This window comes from Chelon labrosus (genome assembly GCF_963514085.1).
Source record: "Chelon labrosus genome assembly, chromosome: 9".
NCBI classification, from domain to species: domain Eukaryota; kingdom Metazoa; phylum Chordata; class Actinopteri; order Mugiliformes; family Mugilidae; genus Chelon; species Chelon labrosus.
The window spans coordinates 10,572,535-10,597,676 of record NC_140359.1 but is presented as its reverse complement, the minus strand read 5'-3'; the positions used below and the strand labels follow the sequence as shown (position 1 = coordinate 10,597,676).

Genomic DNA, 25,142 nt, shown 5'->3' with positions numbered 1-25,142 from the left:
ATATATATATATGTTGCTGAATGCACAATTCCTACCCTGTAGTCCATCAACCTCTCACTCTGTATCCAATGTACTGCAGGTTGTACACCAAGCTACCCTGGATGTTGACGAGGCTGGAGCCACTGCTGTAGCTGTAACAGAAATGGGTTTTGGGACCATGGCCTTGGTAAGGATCCCATTCTTGAAGTTCAACCGCCCATTTATGGTCATCATCCTCGAGCGCAACACAGAAAAGATCCTCTTCATGGGCAAGATCATCAACCCAACAATCTGATGGAGGAAACACTTTGTGTTGAAGCACAGCTGTTTCATTTCACATTAAACACTCAGAAATATTTTCTTGTGTGGTCTCTTGCTTTATGTTTGTAAACAAAGATAAATCATATAAGAACGTTTGTACCTGTTTGTGAGTGACTTTCAGCTTCAGTGAGTGAACATGCTGGCAACACAACCTGACACACTCACTCAGCTTATTTCTATATTTTGCCAGCACAATCCAGGGAGGACTCACTGAAGGATAGATTTATTTGACGTCATACTGCAACCGTTAGTTGTCTCTAACTCATCATACACATTCGAATTATTTTCACACTGTCCATCAGGATTGTGGGTCTGTTTTTCTGTGATCCTACATGTAACACATGCACTCCCATGGTTGATTATGTCTCAAGTTTATACACTTGGTTGCCCAGATTCCAGCGCTTGAATCCCCCCCGTCCTGGCTTATATGACATTGAAGGATCAGGGTGTCATCTCTAATCGAGGCTTCCGTCATCAACTCATCAAACTGGATGAGGAGCTGTTTGGCCAATATCAGTGAATACTGTGTGATAGCCTTATTGGTCAACCTTTATGGGTCCAGACACAAGGAAAAACACAAACACAGCTCAGTTCCTATAATGTTAACAAGGTTCAATATACTGATTTCATTTCATAATTATATTTACATTACATTTATTTTAACTTTATAATTATAGATGTTATTTTTTAAAAGGATCTTAGAGCAATGGAAACTTTTTCGGATCATGTTTTCACTGTCATTAACACTTAACAAAAATATTTTGTACTCTGTCAATTTGGACATGTTAAACAGACTAAAACTTAACATTAAAAAGATTAATCTGGTGCATATTTTGTAAATCTTAAATGTGCATTCACTGTATCATACAGTATGATGCTGGGTATGGGCTAGAGATAATAATCGTAGCGCTAGTTAACTGTGTATCCCATGGAATATTAGTTTGATTCCATGGTTAGACAGCAACAATTACACAGAACAAATACAGTGGCTTAACAAATAATTGATTGAGAAAGAGCAAACAAATTCAAAGCTCAGTTGGTGATCACCGATAGAAATAGGAGGCCACCCTCTGTCCAACCCTGTGTTTTTCTGTCTGTGGTTCAAGAAACATACAGTACTTTGAGCTCCAGCCAGAAGTAGGTAAGTAGTTAGATTTTTTACATGCAGCTGTATTTAAATGTAAATTCTGACTTGATTTGCTTATCTGATCTTCTTACTGCCCACAGGGAAAGAACCTATATAAACATATAGGTTTTAATATAGGTTTTGAATATATGTGACATACATAAAATTGGCCGTTTTCATATATACGCATAAATGCTATATATAATGTATATATGCAGCATATATGCACAGATAAACTGCATATAGGTTTCATATATGTGCATATATCCTCATATAGGTTCTTTCCGTGTGGGTGGAGGTGCAGTTATATTTCTGTATGGCATAATGATCGCGAAACATGGAAAATTTGAAAAGAAAGAAAAATGTTTTTGGTTCCCTACAGAGGGTAAAACTCAACTAATTAGTTTCATGTGATTTGATTGACAGTCACCAAAACAGCCAACCTCTGTCAACAAATTTTGTTACAAAATCCTGACTGGTGCATGGAAGTACTTGACTTTGTCTCTTCTAAATCGGCCCACTTCAAGTGAATGAGATGAAAAAGAAACACAGAAAATCATATTTAAAATACCAAAAGTATTCAAACTTTGTCAGAAAATATTGTCTCCACGAATGGATAGTTGAGTAAATAAACTGTAAACTCCACAGAAATCTCTCTCTAAGCAATATCAAACATTGTGTAACCGAAAGTTCTGAACTTTTGTCTCAGTTCAGCATGATGCATGCAGCCCTGGCTATCTGGATCTTATCAGCAGTGGTCTGCGTGGGCAGAAGCCATCACCATTTAGGTCATGCCAAGGAAGCCCAAGACACCGATGTCGATGGTAGCGTCAGCAGCTTCTCACTGGTGACTTCAGCAAACAAAGAATTTGCCTTCCGTCTGTACAGGAAGTTGGCAGCTCATGCTGACTCCCAAGGCAAAAACATCTTCTACTCACCAGATAGTGTCTCTGTTGCCTTGGCTGCCTTGTCTGTTGGAGCAAGGGGGGAGACCCACAGGCAGCTTTTCAGTGGTCTGGGTTTCAACTCTACCCAGTTGACACAGAGTGATGTAGACCAAGCCTTCCGTGCACTCCTCGAAAAGGCAAACAATACGTCTCCTGAAGACATCAGTGAAGGGACTGCTGTGTTCGTGGACAACCGCTTCAAACCACAGCCTGAGTTCCTGGACTCTCTGAAGCAGTCTTATTTTGCAGAAGGGTTCAACGTCGACTTCAGTAATGCCGCAGAGAGTGCCGATACCATCAATAGTTATGTGTCAGACAAGACCAACGGAAAGATAGACAAACTGGTGGAAAACTTGAATCAAGACACAGTCATGTATCTCATCAGCTACATCTACTACAAAGGTAAAAGTTTAGATGATATAAGATCTGCCCAGACTGTCTCATTCAGAGGTATCAGTTGTAATGTGTGTTTTATTTCTGCAGGAAAGTGGGCAACTCCATTCGATCCCGAGCAGACCAGAGAGGACACATTTAGTGTGGATGAGAACACTAAGGTTCAAAGAATGACGCTTTATTCAGAGCTATTGAACAGAACAGCATTGCTGTGAATCCTTAATACTGTCTTTTCTAATTAAGGGAATTTAAATTGTCATTTTCAGGTTCAAGTCAAAATGATGTACAAGAAGGACAGATTTGATACTTATCACGACCAGCTAATAAACACATCAGTCCTCCACCTTCCCTTCAACAGCTCTTACTCCATGCTGCTGTTGTTACCTGGTGATATGACAGAACTGGAGGCAGCTATTGACCCAGGCCATGTCACCAAATGGCTGAGGGGGATGCAATCCAGGTTGGATGAATCTAAGCACCCGTCTTAAAATCTTGGGTTTCTAATATGGAAGGTTTGATACTGTACTTAGCTGTGTACCCCCATATCAATCCTTGAAATTGTCAATTTCTTCATTTTTAGCAAATACAAGATTTATGTTCCAAAGTTCTCCATCAAGACTTCCTACCAGCTGAATGATGTGTTGACTGAAATGGGAATGACAGACATGTTTGGTGATCGTGCAGATTTGAGTGGCATTTCAGAGGGTCAAAAACTGGCAGTCTCAGAGGTAAGGACAGAGAGTATCTATGCTTGATGCACATTTCCTTCCCTGTAGTCCATCAACCTCTCACTCTGTATCCAATGTACTGCAGGTTGTACACCAAGCTACCCTGGATGTTGACGAGGCTGGAGCCACTGCTGCAGCTGCAACAGGAGTGGTTATGGTGCTTATGTCCAGCCGCTTTACCCCAGTCTTGAAGTTTGACCGTCCATTTATGGTCATCATCCTCGAGCGCAACACAGAAAAGATCCTCTTCATGGGCAAGATCATCAACCCAACAATCTGATGGAGGAAACACTTTGTGTTGAAGCACAGCTGTTTCATTTCACATTAAACAGTCAGAAATATTTTCTTGTGTGGTCTCTTGCTTTATGTTTGTAAACAAACATAAATCATATAAGAACTAGTGATGCACCGATGTAAAAATTCTGGCCGATACCGATAACCGATGTTAATATTGCTGTTATGGCCGATACCGATATTTACCGATGTCGATATATATATATGAAACACATTTTTATGATAATCAAAATCATTAATCATCAATAAATCATTTTTTTCTTTTACTTTTGCATTTTATTTTCAGAAATGACTGATACTGTATTCTGATAACATTGAAAAATATTTAAGGTACAGTAGTAGGCCTAAAAAATGGCCAAAGCCACTTAGCAAAATAAAATGACTGATACTGTTTTCTGTAAACATTGAAAAATCTTTAGTTGAGCAGAGATGTCGTCTGTTTGGTCATTTTTCAAAGTCTTTGAAGAGGATCCTATGCTGTATGTAATGACTCCTCGCTATGCTGTATGTAATGACTGTGAAGGCCGGGTGATGCGAGGGGGAGCTCGTGTCAAATCGTTCAACACAACCAATTTGATCACCCACTTAAAAAACAAGCATCCCGAAGCCTACAAAGAATATGAAAAACTAGCTAATGCTAAGCAGCGGAAGAAAGCTACTGCTATCAGAGCTAGTGAGCGGAGCGCGAGCGAGCGAGGGGCGGAGCGGATGGAACTTTGGTGGAGCGCGGAGCGCTTGTTAATTTAGAGGCCGGAGCGGGCGCTCTGTTCCGCTCCGATACCGCTCACACCACCAGCCTGACGCGTGCCCAAATCCACCCAGAATTAATTTCTTCCTAATAAAACCAAAACCGTTCATTTTCAAAAAAATTGCCATGGCAAGATGGAGTTCGTGAAATATTTTAGAAAGGAAACTGATAGGGTTATTTCTCCCTCTTTTAAATTGGAGCGAGCGTGGAGCGATTTCGCTGCAGCGGGGGAGGACTTTTAGGTGGAGCGGGGAGCGAAATTGAGCGGAGCGGCCTGACGTGAATTTGAGCGGAGGAGCGGCCGACTGAACAGCCACCTGAGCCAGGAGCAGGACATTCGCACCGCTCAGCTCCGCTCACTAGCTCTGCACACACATCAAATACACAGGAATAATTATCGGCCTGTTCACATCGGCTCTATTTTTACACCTGACCGATACCGATGTGTAAAAAAATGACCATATCGGCCGATATTATATCGGCGGCCGATATATCGTGCATCACTAATAAGAACATTTGTACCTGTTTGTGAGTGACTTTCAGCTTCAGTGAGTGAACATGCTGGCAACACAACCTGACACACTCACTCAGCTTATTTCTATATTTTGTCAGCACAATCCAGGGAGGACTCACTGAAGGATAGATTTATTTGACGTCATACTGCAACCGTTAGTTGTCTCTAACTCATCATACACATTCGAATTATCTTCACACTGTCCATCAGGATTGTGGGTCTGTTTTTCTGTGATCCTACATGTAACACATGCACTCCCATGGTTGATTATGTCTCAAGCAGTAACGTGCAGTGAGGTCCATGGCTGGGTAGGCAGGATCAGCCAGAGCTTAAATCGCATACAAAAATATATATTATGTAGAACTCAATATTAAAACCACTGCAAAGTCAGTCAAATGCCGCTGTCAGAAATGTAGCTAATTGCTGACATCAGCGGATTATAGCGCGCAAACAATTACTGCCAATTAATTTTCAGAGACGTACCGTCACCTGTATTACTACAGGATTTACAGCTGAACAGCACCAAGTTAAAATTAATTTTTTTTCCCCTCAAAAGTCAAGGCTGAAAATTTTCTCAGCTCAGAAATCTCCTCTTCGCTAGCCGAAAACACTGCACAGCGGTGACAACAGCATCGCGAGACCTTGGGGGGGGTTCGGGATTCCCGCCGAGATTCCGACTCGAACTGTGGAGGCAGAGAAGCGCTGTGCCTCAATGAAGCCCATTGAAGACAGCGTGAGAACAGACTACGCATGCGCGAACCCCCTAAACTGTTAACGTTCATTTCACACACGGCAGAGAGGCAGAGGTTGAGTCTGCCTCAGCCTCCTGTATTCACATAGGCCAGCTTTGAAAACAAGCTCTCCTGAGTAGTGGCATTCCTTATACCGTTAAAACAACACATTTCACGTTTTCATTTTTTAATTTTAAAACAATAAATCAACAATCAAAACAAAATTATAAAAATATTTAAAAAAAAATATTATTTTTATTTCTTTTTCTTTTTTCTCATTAGCCTAGGTGAGGCACTGCCTACCCTGCCTCACCTGACTGCACACCACTGGTCTCAAGTTTATACACTTAGTTGCCCAGATTCCAGCGCTTGAATTCCCCCCGTCCTGGCTAATATGACACTGAAGGATCAGGATGTCATCTCTAATCAAGGCTTCCGTCGTCAACTCATCAAACTGGATGAGGAGCTGTTTGGCCAATATCAGTGAATACTGTGTGATAGCCTTATTAGTCAACCTTTATGGGTCCAGACACAAGGAAAAACACAAACACAGCTCAGTTCCTATAATGTTAACAAGGTTCAATATACTGATTTCATTTCATAATTATATTTACAGTATATTTATTTTAACTTTATCATTATAGATGTTATTTTTTTAAAAGGATCTGAGAGGAATGGAAACTTTTTCGGATCATGTTTTCACTGTCATTAACACTTAACAAAACTATTTTGTACTCTGTCAATTAGTACATGTTAAACAGACTAAAACTTAACATTAAAAAGATTAATCTGGTGCATATTTTGTAAATCTTAAATGTGCATTTACTGTATCATACAGTATGATGTTGGGTATGGGCTAGAGAGATAATAATCGTAGCGCTAGTTAACTGTGTATCCCATGTAATATTAGTTTGATTCCATGGTTAGACAGCAACAATTACACAGAACAAATACAGTGGCTTAACAAATAACTGATTGAGAAAGAACAAACAAATTCAAAGCTCAGTTGGTGATCACCCATAGAAATAGGAGGCAACTCTCTGTCCAACCTGTGTTTTTCTGTCTGTGGTTCAAGAAACATACAGTACTTTGAGCTCCAGCGGGAAGTAGGTAAGTAGTTAGATTTTTTACATGCAGTTGTATTTAAATGTAAATTCTGACTTGATTTGCTTATCTGATCTTCTTACTGGAGGCGCAGTTATATTTCTGTATGGCATAATGATCGCAAAAACGTGGATAATTTGAAAAGAAAGAAAAATGTTTTTGGTTCCCTACAGAGGGTAAAACTCAACTAATCAGTTTCACGGATTTGACTGACACTCACCAAAACAACCAACCTCTGTTAACAAACTTTGCTATTAAATCCTGACTGGTGCATGGAAGTACTTGACTTTGTTTCTTCTAAATCGGCCCACTTCAAGTGAGTGAGATGAAAAAGAAATAAACTACAACCTCCACAGAAATCTCTCTCTAAGCAATAGCAAACATTGTGTAACCAAAAGCTCTAAACTTTTGTCTCAGTTCACCATGATGCATGCAGCCCTGGCTATCTGGGTCTTATCAGCAGTGGTCTGCGTGGGCAGAAGCCATGACCATTTAGGTCATGCCAAGGAAGCCCAAGACACCAATGTCGATGGTAGCGTCAGCAGCTTCTCACTGGTGACTTCAGCAAACAAAGAATTTGCCTTCCGTCTGTACAGGAAGTTGGCAGCTCATGCTGACTCCCAAGGCAAAAACATCTTCTACTCACCAGATAGTGTCTCTGTTGCCTTGGCTGCCTTGTCTGTTGGCGCAAGGGGGGAAACCCACAGGCAGCTTTTCAGCGGTCTGGGTTTCAACTCTACCCAGTTGACACAGAGTGATGTAGACCAAGCCTTCCGTGCACTCCTCGAAAAGGCAAACAATACGTCTCCTGAAGACATCAGTGAAGGGACTGCTGTGTTCGTGGACAACCGCTTCAAACCACAGCCTGAGTTCCTGGACTCTCTGAAGCAGTCTTATTTTGCAGAAGGGTTCAACGTCGACTTCAGCAATGCCGCAGAGAGTGCCGATACCATCAATAGTTATGTGTCAGACAAGACCAACGGGAAGATAGACAAACTGGTGGAAAACTTGAATCAAGACACAGTCATGTATCTCATCAGCTACATCTACTACAAAGGTAAAAGTTTAGATGATATAAGATCTGCCCAGACTCTCTCATTCAGAGGTATCAGTTTTAATGTGTGTTTTATTTCTGCAGGAAAGTGGGCAACTCTGTTCGATCCCGAGCAGACCAGAGAGGACACATTTAGTGTGGATGAGAACACTAAGGTTCAAAGAATGACGCTTTATTCAGAGCTATTGGACAGAACAGCATTGCTGTGAATCCTTAATACTGTCTTTTCTAATTAAGGGAATTTAAATTGTCATTTTCAGGTTCAAGTCAAAATGATGTACAAGAAGGACAGATTTGATACTTATTACGACCAGCCAATAAACACATCAGTCCTCCACCTTCCCTTCAACAGCTCTTACTCCATGCTGCTGTTGTTACCTGGTGATATGGCAGAACTGGAGGCAGCTATTGACCCAGGCCATGTCACCAAATGGCTGAGGGGGATGCAATCCAGGTTGGAGGAATCTAAGCACCCGTCTTAAAATCTTGGGTTTCTAATATGGAAGGTTTGATACTGTACTTAGCTGTGTACCGCCATATCAATCCTTGAAATTGTCTATTTCTTCATTTTTAGAAAATATAAGATTTATGTTCCAAAGTTCTCCATCAAGACTTCCTACCAGCTGAACGATGTGTTGACTGAAATGGGAATGACAGACATGTTTGGGGATCGTGCAGATTTGAGTGGCATTTCAGGGGGTCAAAAACTGGCAGTCTCAGAAGTAAGGACAGAGAGCATCTGTTGCTTGATGCACATTTCCTTCCCTATAGTCCATCAACCTCTCACTCTGTATCCAATGTGCTGCAGGTTGTACACCAAGCTACCCTGGATGTTGACGAGGCTGGAGCCACTGCTGCAGCTGCAACAGGACTGGTTTTCATGCCAATGTCCATCCGATTTGCCCCAATCTTGAAGTTTGACCGTCCATTTATGGTCATCATCCTTGAGCGCAACACAGAAAAGATCCTCTTCATGGGCAAGATCATCAACCCAACAATCTGATGGAGGAAACACTTTGTGTTGAAGCACAGCTGTTTCATTTCACATTAAACACTCAGAAATATTTTCTTGTGTGGTCTCTTGCTTTATGTTTGTAAACAAAGATAAATCATAAAAGAACATTTGTACCTGTTTGTGAGTGACTTTTAGCTTCAGTGAGTGAACATGATGGCAACACAACCTGACACACTCACTCAGCTTATTTCTATATTTTGTCAGCACAATCCAGGGAGGACTCACTGAAGGATAGATTTATTTGACGTCATACTGCAACCGTTAGTTGTCTCTAACTCATCATACACATTCGAATTATCTTCACACTGTCCATCAGGATTGTGGGTCTGTTTTTCTGTGATCCTACATGTAACACATGCACTCCCATGGTTGATTATGTCTCAAGTTTATACACTTAGTTGCCCAGATTCCAGCACTTGAATTCCCCCCGTCCTGGCTAATATGACACTGAAGGATCAGGATGTCATCTCTAATCGAGGCTTCCGTCGTCAACTCATCAAACTGGATGAGGAGCTGTTTGGCCAATATCAGTGAATACTGTGTGATAGCCTTATTAGTCAACCTTTATGGGTCCAGACACAAGGAAAAACACAAACACAGCTCAGTTCCTATAATGTTAACAAGGTTCAATATACTGATTTCATTTCATAATTATATTTACAGTACATTTATTTTAACTTTATAATTGTAGATGTTATTTTTTAAAAGGATCTTAGAGCAATGGAAACTTTTTCGGATCATGTTTTCACTGTCATTAACACTTAACAAAAATATTTTGTACTCTGTCAATTTGTACATGTTAAACAGACTAACACTTCACATTAAAAATATTAATCTGGTGCATATTTTGTAAATCTTAAATGTACATTTACTGTATCATACAGTATGATGCTGGGTATGGGCTACAGACAGTGTTCGAATTATACCATGAGCTTCGGGGGGTACCGCTATTTTGGCTGGTGACGTCACTCTCCATTTTATATAGGCTTACACACACGATTTCACACTTGTGGTTCACAGTCAAATTTCCTTCGAAATATAGGTCATATGACCGTGGCTGGCTGGCCGACAAGGTAAAAAAACTAATCATACGAGCAAGCACAATGCACCCTACACGTTATAGGAAGGGTTGAATTCGGGCACGGATGAACACTGTTTCACGATGCGCCCCGTGCGTAAAATTGCGCGCCACAGTCAAAAAATATTTTTCGGTATAGCAGTGCAATGCAAACATGGAAATGCATACAGACCAATAGCACAACTTACTGAAATGTCAAACACCCGACTTAAATGTAAAATCCAGAATTATTAACATAGCCTACAGACAGACTAGCCTAGCTAGCTTCTGCAGCAGTTCCAACTGACACACACACATTTGAGCACATTTCCATCCGACAACTTTGTCCATGAGATAATAAACTGCTTGCATTAATGCAACCAGAATTGCCTTAGTTTCTCCAAGATACTGACAATATTTTCTTGGTGCAGAGAGCTTCAGGAGCTGCGTGAACTTTTAGCTATTTATCTAGCTAGAGACTACATTATGGATGAGACAAATACTGAACAACCAAATTAAGACAGTTCTGAAAACCTGTTTAGATGACGAGCTGCTCATAACATTTACCACAAAATACAACGCATGATGATATACATGGTAGTCAAAACCATAGGCAGAGTTTAAAGTTGATTCAGTCACTCTTAATTTCGCACACACCAGCGCCTGCGCCCGCACCCAGTAGGCTACGTACGTTTGACAGCTAGTGAAGAACTGAAGTTGAACGTACTGAGAAATGGTACATCCCAATGGGGGTGAGGGTTTGAAAATCGTATTTCATTAGATTATTTCCTGAATTGATGTGATGGTAATACTGCATTTAAATACATACAATTTTGGAAAGGCTAACATTATATTTTATTAAAAAATTTTCAGTACCCCCCAAACTATTATTTTCATCTACTTTGGGGGGGGGTCTAAGTCTCATCTAGGGGAGTCAGACCCCCCCAATACCCCCCGTAATTCGAACCATGGCTACAGATAATAATCGTAGTGCTAGTTAACTGTGTATCCCATGCAATATTAGTTTGATTCCATGGTTAGACAGTAACAATTACACAGAACAAATACAGTGGCTTAACAAATAACTGATTGAGAAAGAACAAACAAATTCAAAGCTCAGTTGGTGATCACCGATAGAAATAGGAGGCCACCCTCTGTCCAACCTGTGTTTTTCTGTCTGTGGTTCAAGAAACATACAGTACTTTGAGCTCCAGCCAGAAGTAGGTAAGTAGTTAGATTTTTTTGCATGCAGTTGTATTTAAATGTAAATTCTGACTTGATTTGCTTATCTGATCTTCGTACTGGAGGCGCAGTTATATTTCTGTATGGCATAATGATCGCGAAAACGTGGATAATTTGAAAAGAAAGAAAAATGTTTTTGGTTCCCTACAGAGGGTAAAACTCAACTAATCAGTTTCACGGATTTGACTGACACTCACCAAAACAACCAACCTCTGTTAACAAACTTTGCTATTAAATCCTGACTGGTGCATGGAAGTACTTGACTTTGTTTCTTCTAAATCGGCCCACTTCAAGTGAGTGAGATGAAAAAGAAACACAGAAAATCATATTTAAAATACCAAAACTATTCAGACTTTGTCAGAAAATATTGTCTCCACGAATGGATAGTTGAGTAAATAAACTGTAACCTCCACAGAAATCTCTCTCTAAGCAATAGCAAACATTGTGTAACCAAAAGCTCTAAACTTTTGTCTCAGTTCAGCATGATGCATGCAGCCCTGGCTATCTGGATCTTATCAGCAGTGGTCTGCGTGAGCAGAAGCCATGACCATTTAGGTCATGCCAAGGAAGCCCAAGACACCGATGTCGATGGTAGCGTCAGCAGCTTCTCACTGGTGACTTCAGCAAACAAAGAATTTGCCTTCCGTCTGTACAGGAAGTTGGCAGCTCATGCTGACTCCCAAGGCAAAAACATCTTCTACTCACCAGATAGTGTCTCTGTTGCCTTGGCTGCCTTGTCTGTTGGGGCAAGGGGGGAGACCCACAGGCAGCTTTTCAGCAGTCTGGGTTTCAACTCTACCCAGTTGACACAGAGTGATGTAGACCAAGCCTTCCGTGCACTCCTCGAAAAGGCAAACAATACGTCTCCTGAAGACATCAGTGAAGGGACTGCTGTGTTCGTGGACAACCGCTTCAAACCACAGCCTGAGTTCCTGGACTCTCTGAAGCAGTCTTATTTTGCAGAAGGGTTCAATGTCGACTTCAGCAATGCTGAAGAGAGTGCCAATGCCATCAATAGTTATGTGTCAGACAAGACCAACGGGAAGATAGACAAACTGGTGGAAAAGTTGGATCAAGACACAGTCATGTATCTCATCAGCTACATCTACTACAAAGGTAAAAGTTTAGATGAGATGAGATCTGCTCAGAATCTCTCATTCAGAGGTATCAGCTGTAATGTGTGTTTTATTTCTGCAGGAAAGTGGGCAACTCTATTCGATCCCGAGCAGACCAGAGAGGACACATTTAGTGTGGATGAGAACACCAAGGTTCAAGTCAAAATGATGCACCAGGAAGCCAGTTTTGATACTTATTACGACCAGCCAATAAATACATCAGTCCTCCACCTTCCCTTCAACAGCTCTTACTCCATGCTGCTGTTGTTACCTGGTGATATGGCAGAACTGGAGGCAGCTATTGACCCAGGCCATGTCACCAAATGGCTGAGGGGGATGCAGTCCAGGTTGGAAGAGCAGCCGTCTAAAAATCTTGGTTGTCTAATATGGAAGGTTTGATACTGTATTCAGCTGTGTACTGCCAGATCAATCCTTAAAATTGTCTATTTCTTCATTTTCAGCGAATACGTGATTTTTGTTCCAAAGTTCTCCATCAAGACTTCCTACCAGCTCAATGAGGTGTTGACTGAAATGGGAATGACAGACATGTTTGGTAGTAATGCCGATTTGAGTGGCATTTCAGGGTTGCCAAATCTGGTAGTCTCAGAGGTAAGGACAGAGAGCATCTGCTGCTGAATGCACATTTCCTTCCCTGTAGTCCATCAACCTCTCACTCTGTATCCAATTTACTGCAGGTTGTACACCAAGCTACCCTGGATGTTGACGAGGCTGGAGCCACTGCTGCAGCTGTAACAGGAGTGGGTATTGTGACTAAGTCCATCCAATATATCCCAGTCTTGAAGTTTGACCGTCCATTTATGGTCATCATCCTCGAGCGCAACACAGAAAAGATCCTCTTCATGGGCAAGATCATCAACCCAACAATCTGATGGAGGAAACACTTTGTGTTGAAGCACAGCTGTTTCATTTCACATTAAACTCTCAGAAATATTTTCTTGTGTGGTCTCTTGCTATATGCTTGTAAACAAAGATAAATCATATAAGAACATTTGTACCTGTTTGTGAGTGACTTTTAGCTTCAGTGAGTGACCATGCTGGCAACACAACCTGACACACTCACTCAGCTTATTTCTATATTTTGTCAGCACAATCCAGGGAGGACTCACTGAAGGATAGATTTATTTGATGTCATACTGCAACCGTTAGTTGTCTCTAACTCATCATACACATTCGAATTATCTTCACACCGTCCATCAGGATTGTGGGTCTGTTTTTCTGTGATCCTACATGTAACACATGCACTCCCATGGTTGATTATGTCTCAAGTTTATACACTTAGTTGCCTGGCTTATATGACGCTGAAGGATCAGGGTGTCATCTCTAATCGAGGCTTCCGTCGTCAACTCATCAAACTGGATGAGGAGCTGTTTGGTCAATATCAGTGAATACTGTCTGATAGCCTTATTGGTCAACCTTTATGGGTCCAGACACAAGGAAAAACACAAACACAGCTCAGTTCCTATATTGTTAACAAGGTTCAATATACTAATTTCATTTCATAATTATATTTACAGTACATTTATTTTAACTTTATAATTATAGATGTTATTTTTTAAAAGGATCTTAGAGCAATGGAAACTTTTTCGGATCATGTTTTCACTGTCATTAACACTTAACAAAAATATTTTGTACTCTGTCAATTTGTACATGTTAAACACACTAAAACTTAACATTAAAAATATTAATCTGGTGCATATTTTGTAAATCTTAAATGTACATTTACTGTATCATACAGTATGATATTGGGTATGGGCTAGAGATAATGATCGTAGCGCTAGTTAACTGTGTATCCCATGCAATATTAGGTTGATTCCATGGTTAGACAGCAACAATTACACAGAACAAATACAGTGGCTTAACAAATAACTGATTGAGAAAGAACAAACAAATTCAAAGCTCAGTTGGTGATCACCGATAGAAATAGGAGGCCACCCTCTGTCCAACCTGTGTTTTTCTGTCTGTGGTTCAAGAAACATACAGTACTTTGAGCTCCAGCCAGAAGTAGGTAAGTAGTTAGATTTGTTTTGCATGCAGTTGTATTTAAATGTAAATTCTGACTTGATTTGCTTATCTGATCTTCGTACTGGAGGCGCAGTTATATTTCTGTATGGCATAATGATCGCGAAAACGTGGATAATTTGAAAAGAAAGAAAAATGTTTTTGGTTCCCTACAGAGGGTAAAACTCAACTAATCAGTTTCACGGATTTGACTGACACTCACCAAAACAACCAACCTCTGTCAACAGACTTTGCTACTAAATCCTGACTGGTGCTCTTGACTTTGTTCCTTTTAAATCGGCCCACTTCAACTCAGTGAGATGAAAAAGAAACACAGAAAATCATATTTAAAATACCAAAACTATTCAAACTTTGTCAGAAAATATTGTCTCCACGAATGGATAGTTGAGTAAATAAACTGTAACCTCCACAGAAATCTCTCTCTAAGCAATATCAAACATTGTGTAACCAAAAACTCTAAACTTTTGTCTCAGTTCACCATGATGCATGCAGCCCTGGCTATCTGGATCTTATCAGCAGTGGTCTGCGTGGGCAGAAGCCATCACCATTTAGGTCATGCCAAGGAAGCCCAAGACACCGATGTCGATGGTAGCGTCAGCAGCTTCTCACTGGTGACTTCAGCAAACAAAGAATTTGCCTTCCGTCTGTACAGGACGTTGGCAGCTCATGCTGACTCCCAAGGCAAAAACATCTTCTACTCACCAGATAGTGTCTCTGTTGCCTTAGCTGCCTTGTCTGTTGGAGCAAGGGGGGAGACCCACAGGCAGCTTTTCAGTGGTCTGGGTTTCAACTCTACCCAGTTGACACAGAGTGATGTAGACCAAGCTTTCCGTGCACTCCTCGAAAAGGCAAACAATACGTCTCCTGAAGACATCAGTGAAGGGACTGCTGTGTTCGTGGACAACATCTTCAAACCACAGCCTGAGTTCCTGGACTCTCTGAAGCAGTCTTATTTTGCAGAAGGGTTCAATGTCAACTTCAGCAATGCTGAAGAGAGTGCCAATACCATCAATAGTTATGTGTCAGACAAGACCAACGGGAAGATAGACAAACTGGTGGAAAAGTTGGATCAAGACACAGTCATGTATCTCATCAGCTACATCTACTACAAAGGTAAAAGTTTAGATGAGATGAGATCTGCTCAGAATCTCTCATTCAGAGGTATCAGTTTTAATGTGTGTTTTATTTCTGCAGGAAAGTGGGCAACTCCATTCGATCCCGAGCAGACCAGAGAGGACACATTTAGTGTGGATGAGAACACCAAGGTTCAAGTCAAAATGATGCACCAGGAAGCCAGTTTTGATACTTATTACGACCAGCCAATAAATACATCAGTCCTCCACCTTCCCTTCAACAGCTCTTACTCCATGCTGCTGTTGTTACCTAGTGATATGGCAGAACTAGAGGCAGCTATTGACCCAGGCCATGTCACCAAATGGCTGAGGGGGATGCAGTCCAGGTTGGAAGAGCATCCGTCTAAAAATCTTGGTTGTCTAATATGGAAGGTTTGATACTGTATTCAGCTGTGTACCGCCAGATCAATCCTTAAAATTGTCTATTTCTTCATTTTCAGCGAATACGTGCTTTATGTTCCAAAGTTCTCCATCAAGACTTCCTACCAGCTCAATGAGGTGTTGACTGAAATGGGAATGACAGACATGTTTGGTGATCGTGCAGATTTGAGTGGCATTTCAGAGGGTCAAAAGCTGGTAGTCTCAGAGGTAAGGACAGAGAGCATCTGCTGCTGAATGCACATTTCCTTCCCTGTAGTCCATCAACCTCTCACTCTGTATCCAATGTACTGCAGGTTGTACACCAAGCTACCCTGGATGTTGACGAGGCTGGAGCCACTGCTGCAGCTGCAACAGGAGTGGGTGTTGGGAGGTCCGCCCGCTATATCCCAGTCTTGAAGTTCGACCGTCCATTTATGGTCATCATCCTTGAGCGCAACACAGAAAAGATCCTCTTCATGGGCAAGATCATCAACCCAACAATCTGATGGAGGAAACATTTGTGTTGAAGCACAGCTGTTTCATTTCACATTAAACACTCAGAAATATTTTCTTGTGCGGTCTCTTGCTTTATTACTGTAATGTTACACTTTTAATGGAGAGCCTAACCTATCAGAATCAGGTCCTCATCCATGTCATGCTATGAACACAGGTAAGAATTGGACAGATGTAGCTCTGAGCTGAAAAGTGTATAGTGAGGTCAAGTACGGTTGTCTTTGAAATTAGAGTTGTTAGAAAAAAGTGTCTGCACCCCTGTTACATAAAAAGTGTTTGTGATGTAAAGAAAATCAAACAAAGGTGAATGCTAAAGGATCTTTTGTATCTGGTTGTGAGTGACTTTCAACTTCAGTGAGTAAACATGCTGGCTACTCAAACCTGACACACTCACTCAGCTTATCTTTATATTTTGCCAGCACAATCCAGGGAGGACTCACTGAAGGATAAGTTCATTTAGTTTGATCCTACATGTAACACATTCACTTCCTTAGCCGTTTACGTTTTACGTTCCATTTGCATGATCATGATATCGTCCTCTCCACTGATAGAATCAATACACTTAGTTGCCCACCTTAACTTTTCCCTTGTGCTCCCCACCCTGCATACACTGCAATGTCAGATATCATACCTCATCATCGGGCCTAGACTGTATCAGATTAGTGAAAAAACAAAACAAAACAAAAAAATCACTGTCCTCATTATTCCACCTTTTGGATAAAATTAGTTCCTGTTGAGTTTGTGTTTTCTTGAGTTCAATAATCATTGCTACATCAAACCAGATTTGTACCACAATTCACTCCACTGTGTACATATTTTTTGTCTGTTTATTTAGTATAAGTGTGTGCTGCCATATTTAAAATGATGGCTCTATTTTATAAAAGAAAGATGAAGAATATCATGTGGCTTGGATGTAACCAAGAAATCACCTGTAATATAAAGTATCTTACCTTTTATAATCTTAAGTTTGCCTGCCACCATAACTGGAATACACATTTCCTGTCCGACACACCACAGATGTTGAAGTTGGTCAACATATCTTGGTGCAGACAGCTGAAGGAATTCTAAATCTTATTAGAGCTGCGAAAGACCATCTACTTTGTTATCATTCAGTTAGGTCCTTTGGTAGCATGTCTGCCTGGTACAGAAACTGCTGCTCCCAGGAGAGGGACGCGTTGATCTTTGGATCTGCACTCCCCAACCTACAGGACATCTACACCAGGACAATGTATGTACAGCACGCTGGAGATCATCAAGGACACTTATCACCCCAAGCATTAACTGTCTTCCATTTGGGAAGTGGATCCACTCATTCATTGCCTGAACTGAGAGGCTTAAATGGAGTTTCTTCCCCGAGGCTTTTACATTACCATGCATCATAACCAGGACTTGAGCATTATAACTTGGACTCATAGTATCATAAGGACTTTTCATGCAGCTGTGTCACAGTATCAGATGTAAAGTGCACGAAAGGTGAAGTTACTAGTATCCTCACTTTGCACTTTACTCCACATGATACATTATTATACTCATTCTCTCTCAGTCCTTGCAAAACTGTGTCCACCTTCTCTGACATTTTTTTTTTGTTGTTTTCTTATTCAGTTTCTTATGACTATTACCTTACTGTCACTATTCATATATTCATTCATAGTTTTAATTATTTTATTTTCTTATCTTCTTGAACTTTTAATTACCTGTAAATTTGCCCAGTCGTTAATTGTTGTAATTTAATTCAACTGCTGCTATGCCTGTATATTATGCACTAGACAAGTCTTAAAGCTGAAAATGTGTTCATTTTCCTGTCAAGTTTCTGCTCTAATGCATCACAGCTGTATAGTTTCAGGTGTAATGCATGTTTCTAACACAAAATGGGGATCTTTAACTGACAAATACTGAAACTGTCACAAGCAAGGAATAAATAAAGAGAAAAGATTCCTGTAATTGAGATTTTACATTCTGCTCTCACTCTTTGTAGCGCATTCAAATATGCTAATATGATCTTGAATATTATGATCTATATTTAGATCAAATAAATAAACCTATATAGACAATATCTTCTTTTTTTTGTGGTGTAGAAACTGGTGCTTGGTTCAACACTCCCTACATGCACCAGCCAGCATTCAGATCCTTAAATAGACTGCTATTTTAATGCAAAAGCATAACTCATACCCTCAGGGCCTGAGGCACACAGGCTAGATCTAATGGAAGGGTCAAATAGCCTGTCAACTCTTGTGACACCCAGTGGTGAGTAAATCTGAGGCAAAGAAGCTTGAGCCTAAAATCAGCTGCATTATTCATTCAGCTCCATTCGACACAGTGTCTGCAGAAGACTTACTGGGAAATAATTATCTTACAGCTGTCTACAAGGCATGAACCTGTAAAAAGCCACAACTACAAACTGCTGTACACCTTTTAATGAACTTTTTGCTGAAGATAAAACTGCTGGGTCACATCTGACGTCTATCCGAAACTTGAAAAGAATGTCATATACAGCTAGACTTCCAGCGTCCTGGAATGATAAACCCCCTCCTCGGAAAGTGGAAATTGACCTGAGTTCACCTGGATTAGCCGTGTTTGAGTTGGAAAGACTTTTGTTTACTGGAAAAGCCATCATCAGCCACGCAGATGAAGTGTGGCCAAAGCTTTACATTGGTGACCAGTGAGTATCCCAAATCTTTCTTTTGGTGAAAACTTATAAAGTGGACTCTGTTCCCCTACCTTTTTATTGTCCTAGTGTCATTATTCTGTTGAGACAGAGTGAATTACCTAAGCCCTTTTTACAAGAGCTAAAACTTGGATTCAGTCCACATATGTGAAAGAGGAATGGACCATAAATCAGATTTAAAAGCAGAATGAGTAACTTAAGATTTCTCAAGTTGCATTCCACTTTGGGAACTTGCGTAAACTACAGATATGATATGTGAGACTTTCCACTGATGCCTAGTCATGAAAGCATGTCTCAAGTCTCTAAGACATTCTCACTCACATGCCTGACGGGTTTGTCTAAATGTCACTCCATCACTATGTAACATGTTTCTTGCATATGGAGCCTGAGGAAGTACCTGCGAGGTGCAAAGTTTAACTGTATATTGTACCTAGTCAGATCCAGTGTTGTGTTTTTCAGACACAGTGCAGAAAACCAGACTGATCTAGCCATGCATCGAATCACTCACATCCTGAACGCTGCTCACAGTAAACGCAAAGGACGGCCAGATATCTATGAGGGACTGAAGATAACCTACATGGGCATAGAGGCTCATGACTCCTGCGGCTTTGACATGAGCGTCAACTTCCAGGCTGCAGCAGACTTTATCCACAGGGCTCTCAGCAGAGGAGGTACAAATGGCGAAGATGTAAATAAAAGAGAAAGGCTTTGGTGTCTGGAAATGAATGGCGTAATGTTTCTCTGTGATTCTCAGGCAAAGTGCTGGTGCATTGTCATGTGGGAGTGAGCCGTTCTGCTACCCTAGTCCTGGCTTATCTGATGCTGAAGCAGAACCTGACTCTCGTGGAGGCTATTTGTGCTGTGAAAGACAATCGAGGTGTCATCCCTAATCGAGGCTTCATCCGTCAGCTCATCAAACTGGATGGGGAGCTCTTTGGCAAACATTAGTGAAGCCTGTCTGATAGCCTTACTGGTCAACTTTTATGGATCCAGACACAAGGAAAAACATACTTATTATATATTGTATAGAAAGTGCATAGATGTTTTCACAGTTGCAAACAGGAAATGAAAATATTTTTTATATTCTGTCATGTTAAGTGGATGAATCTGATGCAGATTTTGTGCATACAAAAAACCTCTCTATTGTACATACCAAAAGATTAAATGTGTATTCACCACATGGCACAGTACGATGTAGGGTATGGGTTACAGCTAATAAACATAACAGTAGTAAAATGTGTATCGTATGCAAAATTAGTTTGAAACCATGGGAAGACAGCAACCATTACACAGAACAAATAAAGAGGCTCAAACCACATCCGTCTCCAAATAACTGGCTTAGACAGAGAATAAACAAAGTCAAAGTTCAGTTGCTGTTCAGTCAGATAAATGGGAGGTCTCTCACTATCCAGCCTGTGCTTTTCTGTCTGTGGTTGATGAAACATACCGCACTGGGGCTTCAGCCAGAAGAACGTAAGTAGATTTAGGGAGCTCAATAGATTTTTATTTATTTCGTTTGATACACAATGTGTTGAATTAGTCATTGAACCAATGCACATGCAGTTGTATTTAAATGTAACATCTGTGGACTGAAATTTAAATTCTGACTGGATGTGCTGATCTTATCTTCTTGGATGCGCAGTTATGTTTCTGTACGGCATAATGATCATGACTGAAAACTAAAAAGAAAACTAAAGATTTTTGGTTTCCCAAAAAATTAAAACTCAGCTAATCAGCTTCATTAAGATTGTGTGCAAGAGGTTTGATGTGATTTGATTGACAGTCACCAAAACAGCCAACCACTAGCAACAAAATCTTGGTGCATGGACGTACTTGACTTTGTTCTGTCCAAACCAGCTCACTTCAAGTGAGTGAAATGGACAAGAAACCTAAAATAAAACAAACTTTGGTAGAAAATATTGTTCTGACAAAGAAACCTACAGCTGATAGTTGAGTAAATAAACTGTAACCTCCACAGAAATCTCTCTCTAAGCAATAGCAAACATTGTGTAACCAAAAGTTCTGAACTTTTGAACTTTTGTCTCAGTTCACCATGATGCATGCAGCCCTGGCTATCTGGATCTTATCAGCAGTGGTCTGCGTGGGCAGAAGCGATCACCATTTAGGTCATGCCAAGGAAGCCCAAGACACCGATGTCGATGATAGCGTCAGCAGCTTCTCACTGGTGACTTCAGCAAACAAAGAATTTGCCTTCCGTCTGTACAGGAAGTTGGCAGCTCATGCTGACTCCCAAGGCAAAAACATCTTCTACTCACCAGATAGTGTCTCTGTTGCCTTGGCTGCCTTGTCTGTTGGAGCAAGGGGGGAGACCCACAGGCAGCTTTTCAGCGGTCTGGGTTTCAACTCTACCCAGTTGACACAGAGTGATGTAGACCAAGCCTTCCGTGCACTCCTCGAAAAGGCAAACAATACGTCTCCTGAAGACATCAGTGAAGGGACTGCTGTGTTCGTGGACAACCGCTTCAAACCACAGCCTGAGTTCCTGGACTCTCTGAAGCAGTCTTATTTTGCAGAAGGGTTCAATGTCGACTTCAGCAATGCCGCAGAGAGTGCCAATACCATCAATAGTTATGTGTCAGACAAGACCAACGGAAAGATAGACAAACTGGTGGAAAACTTGAATCAAGACACAGTCATGTATCTCATCAGCTACATCTACTACAAAGGTAAAAGTTTAGATGAGATGAGATCTGCTCAGACTGTCTCATTCAGAGGTATCAGCTGTGATATGTGTTTTATTTCTGCAGGAAAGTGGGCAACTCCATTCGATCCCGAGCAGACCAGAGAGGACACATTTAGTGTGGATGAGAACACCAAGGTTCAAGGAATCACACTTTATTCAGAGCTATTGAACAGAACAGCATTGCTGTGAATCCTTAATACTGTCTTTTCTAATTAAGGGAATTTAAATTGTCATTTTCAGGTTCAAGTCAAAATGATGCACGAGGAAGACAGATTTGATACTTATTACGACCAGCCAATAAACACATCAGTCCTCCACCTTCCCTTCAACAGCTCTTACTCCATGCTGCTGTTGTTACCTGGTGATATGGCAGAACTGGAGGCAGCTATTGACCCAGGCCATGTCACCAAATGGCTGAGGTGGATGAAGTCCAGGTTGGAAGAATCTAAGCACCCGTCTTAAAATCTTGGGTTTCTAATATGGAAGGTTTGATACTGTACTTAGCTGTGTACCGCCATATCAATCCTTGAAATTGTCTATTTCTTTATTTTTAGGACATTCGAGATTTATGTTCCAAAGTTCTCCATCAAGACTTCCTACCAGCTGAAGGATGTGTTGACTGAAATGGGAATGACAGACATGTTTGGTGATCGTGCAGATTTGAGTGGCATTTCAGAGGGTCAAAAACTGGCAGTCTCAGAGGTAAGGACAGAGAGTATCTGTTTCTTGATGCACATTTCCTTCCCTGTAGTCCATCAACCTCTCACTCTGTATCCAATGTACTGCAGGTTGTACACCAAGCTACCCTGGATGTTGATGAGGCTGGAGCCACTGCTGCAGCTGCAACAGGAGTGGGTATCATGCTAATGTCCCTCCGCTTTACCCCAGTCTTGAAGTTCGACCGTCCATTTATGGTCATCATCCTTGAGCGCAACACAGAAAAGATCCTCTTCATGGGCAAGATCATCAACCCAACAATCTGATGGAGGAAACACTTTGTGTTGAAGCACAGCTGTTTCATTTCCCATTAAACTCTCGGAAATGTTTTCTTGTGCGGTCTCTTGCTTTATTATTGTAATGTTACACTTTTAATGGAGAGCATAACCTATCAGAATAAGAATTGGGTAGATGTAGCTCTAAGTTGCAAAGTAGCAATGAGGCCAATGAACCGGTGTTCGTGATGTAAAAAAAAATCATTCTTATCATAATTGTTTTACCTTTACTTCAGAAAAGTACAACTTATGGAAAGTGACTGCAAACCAATGTAACACCTTTCAAAGAAAAAAGATATGACATCATTTAGAATAATTGCATTCACAAAGGAGTCACAGCTCTTTCTTGAAAGTACTGGTTACTCCCCACATGTGACTCTATTCTTCATCTGTCTGGACAGGGTGGCACGACAGATTTTGTGATGAAAAATCCAACCAAGCCCAACTTTGCAAAACCATGTGTCCAACCTTCAAATACTATGTTCGAAATATGTTAAGGTCTCATGAGACCAAGATTCAGCTTCTTCCCCAACATGATAAAAGGTATGTTTACTACAGCACAACAGCAAAATAACACCATACCCATAAGACGTAAGACATAAGACATGTTTATTGATCCCACGTATGGGAAATTACCTTGTCACAGTAGCATGGAATTTGGCAAAAAATATATATACAAAACAGTGACGACTTTGACTTCGACAGGGGAAAATTACCAGGGGGAAAAAACACAAGTAGCTACTAATTTGAAAAATATATACAAAAAATAACAACGCTTCGAAAAATATATAGAGAAATATAAAGACATTCTGTATATACATTGGGGTGGTGGAATAAAAATTTACAAATAAATAGACTGCTAAAACTTTAAGAAAAACTATAAGTTGGTGAGGTAGTGGTTTGTGCAAAAGGCAGTGCAAAAAGGCAGATTTATTTGTGCAAAATGACAGTTATTATTGACTCAGGCTGGTGTTGTACAGCCTGATGGCAGTTGGAATGAAGGACCTGCGGTAGCGTTCCTTCTTGCAGCGTGGATGCAGCAGTCTGCTGCTGAAGGAGCTGCTTAGGTCCCCTACAGTCTGATGCAGTGGGTGAGAGGGGTTGTCCATGATTGATGTCAGCTTGGCTAACATCCTCCTCTCACCCACCTCCTCGATGGAGTCCAGAGAGCAGTCCAGGACAGAGCCGGCCCGTCTGACCAGCTTGTTCAGTCTCTTTCTGTCCCTCTCTGAGCTCCCACTGCTCCAGCAGACAACTGCATACAAGATGGCAGAAGCCACCACAGAGTCGCAGAAAGTCCTTCAAGTCCCATGGTGAAGGATGGTGGTTACAGTATTGTGATTTGTGCCTACTTTTCTTCAGCTGATACTGGGGTTTATATGAATGTGGAGGGAATCATAAATAGCTAGCTAGTACCAGTCAAATACAGTACAGAACCTTCTGGAGTATGCCAGAAAGCTGAAATATGACATTCAGCAAAACAATGATGTAAAACACATATCTATATGAACAAAACACTTCTTATTCACTTAGGTGAACAATTATTTCCTCCGAAATATTTTACATAGGTTGTCAGTGTCATTGTGTAGGTTGAAATTTGCTAAATAAATGCACAAAAGTTCCAATATGATTTATCTTCTTTTAATTTGATAAACACGAGTGCAGAGTTTTCATACTTACCGAATAGTTTCTTAATTAGGAAATTAAACTTTATTTCAGTTCAGTCAGACTATTCACAGCAGCCAAAAAATAATTCAAACATTGACAAGGATTTGTTTGTTTGTTAGCCTGTCCTTTCAGGTTGAAGTCCAAGTACACAATGTAAACATTAGTAACTAGTTCTTTGATGCAAAAACAAGATGTGAACTGACAGCAAGTGGAGCAAGTACATGGATCATATACTGTAGAAAGATATGTACAGCATGTTTCCTAATAAAATTGTTTTGTTAAGTCAGTTATTCAGTAAGGATGGTCTTCTTTTTACTAAAGAAGACATTCTGTCCAACATAAAATCCCTGTAGCACCATTGTATTGTGCAAAAGTCTTTAGTGCAGTAAAAAACATGCGCTCCTGTAGCCAAGTCCAGGCATGTTGGTAGTATCATTGATCTACATCAGAGGTCTTCAACAGGGGGTCCGCGACCCCTAGGGGGTCCGCGGAGGTACTGCAGGGGGGTCGCGAAAATGTTTTGATTGATTAGACATTTTTTTATATTCACCTCAGTTTGAGGTATGTTTATAAATGGCAGTGGCACGGCCACCCATACCACTGTACCTTGCATGTTCAAAATAAAAACATGAATATATTAACCTGTTTGTTATTTTAATATCTTAGTATTGAATGCAGAACAACAAGGTACATTTCTAC

General features: G+C 40.8%; 6 protein-coding genes across 6 annotated transcripts; all 6 read left to right on the top strand.

Annotated features, from left to right (window-relative positions):
* Window positions 1-2,141: 2,141 nt before the first annotated feature.
* On the top strand, window positions 2,142-3,877 carry LOC311492461 (hibernation-specific plasma protein HP-55-like; the record flags this gene model as incomplete). The annotated part of the gene is made up of 5 exons (XM_084550754.1): window positions 2,142-2,775; window positions 2,857-2,927; window positions 3,033-3,226; window positions 3,347-3,494; window positions 3,580-3,877. 5 exons carry the CDS (start codon window positions 2,142-2,144, stop codon window positions 3,772-3,774), a joined length of 1,242 nt encoding a protein of 413 aa, XP_084406880.1. The 3' UTR covers window positions 3,775-3,877.
* A 3,425-nt stretch (window positions 3,878-7,302) lies between these two features.
* On the top strand, window positions 7,303-9,320 carry LOC311492354 (hibernation-specific plasma protein HP-55-like). Its single transcript, XM_084550616.1, has 5 exons — window positions 7,303-7,942; window positions 8,024-8,094; window positions 8,200-8,393; window positions 8,514-8,661; window positions 8,748-9,320. The coding sequence occupies exons 1-5, from the start codon at window positions 7,309-7,311 to the stop codon at window positions 8,940-8,942; spliced, it is 1,242 nt and encodes a 413-aa protein (XP_084406742.1). The 5' UTR covers window positions 7,303-7,308; the 3' UTR covers window positions 8,943-9,320.
* A 2,383-nt stretch (window positions 9,321-11,703) lies between these two features.
* Window positions 11,704-13,771, top strand: LOC311492353 (hibernation-specific plasma protein HP-55-like). The gene is made up of 4 exons (XM_084550615.1): window positions 11,704-12,369; window positions 12,451-12,715; window positions 12,830-12,977; window positions 13,064-13,771. The coding sequence occupies exons 1-4, from the start codon at window positions 11,736-11,738 to the stop codon at window positions 13,256-13,258; spliced, it is 1,242 nt and encodes a 413-aa protein (XP_084406741.1). The 5' UTR covers window positions 11,704-11,735; the 3' UTR covers window positions 13,259-13,771.
* An 883-nt stretch (window positions 13,772-14,654) lies between these two features.
* On the top strand, window positions 14,655-16,610 carry LOC311493597 (hibernation-specific plasma protein HP-55-like). Its single transcript, XM_084552330.1, has 4 exons — window positions 14,655-15,521; window positions 15,603-15,867; window positions 15,982-16,129; window positions 16,216-16,610. The coding sequence occupies exons 1-4, from the start codon at window positions 14,888-14,890 to the stop codon at window positions 16,405-16,407; spliced, it is 1,239 nt and encodes a 412-aa protein (XP_084408456.1). The 5' UTR covers window positions 14,655-14,887; the 3' UTR covers window positions 16,408-16,610.
* Window positions 16,611-18,458: 1,848 nt separating this feature from the next.
* Window positions 18,459-20,097, top strand: LOC311493449 (dual specificity protein phosphatase 26-like). The gene is made up of 3 exons (XM_084552128.1): window positions 18,459-19,073; window positions 19,539-19,750; window positions 19,834-20,097. The coding sequence occupies exons 1-3, from the start codon at window positions 18,895-18,897 to the stop codon at window positions 20,025-20,027; spliced, it is 585 nt and encodes a 194-aa protein (XP_084408254.1). The 5' UTR covers window positions 18,459-18,894; the 3' UTR covers window positions 20,028-20,097.
* An 807-nt stretch (window positions 20,098-20,904) lies between these two features.
* LOC311492828 (alpha-1-antitrypsin-like protein CM55-ST) lies at window positions 20,905-22,806 on the top strand. The gene is made up of 5 exons (XM_084551245.1): window positions 20,905-21,766; window positions 21,848-21,918; window positions 22,024-22,217; window positions 22,338-22,485; window positions 22,572-22,806. Exons 1-5 carry the CDS (start codon window positions 21,133-21,135, stop codon window positions 22,764-22,766), a joined length of 1,242 nt encoding a protein of 413 aa, XP_084407371.1. The 5' UTR covers window positions 20,905-21,132; the 3' UTR covers window positions 22,767-22,806.
* Window positions 22,807-25,142: the final 2,336 nt, after the last annotated feature.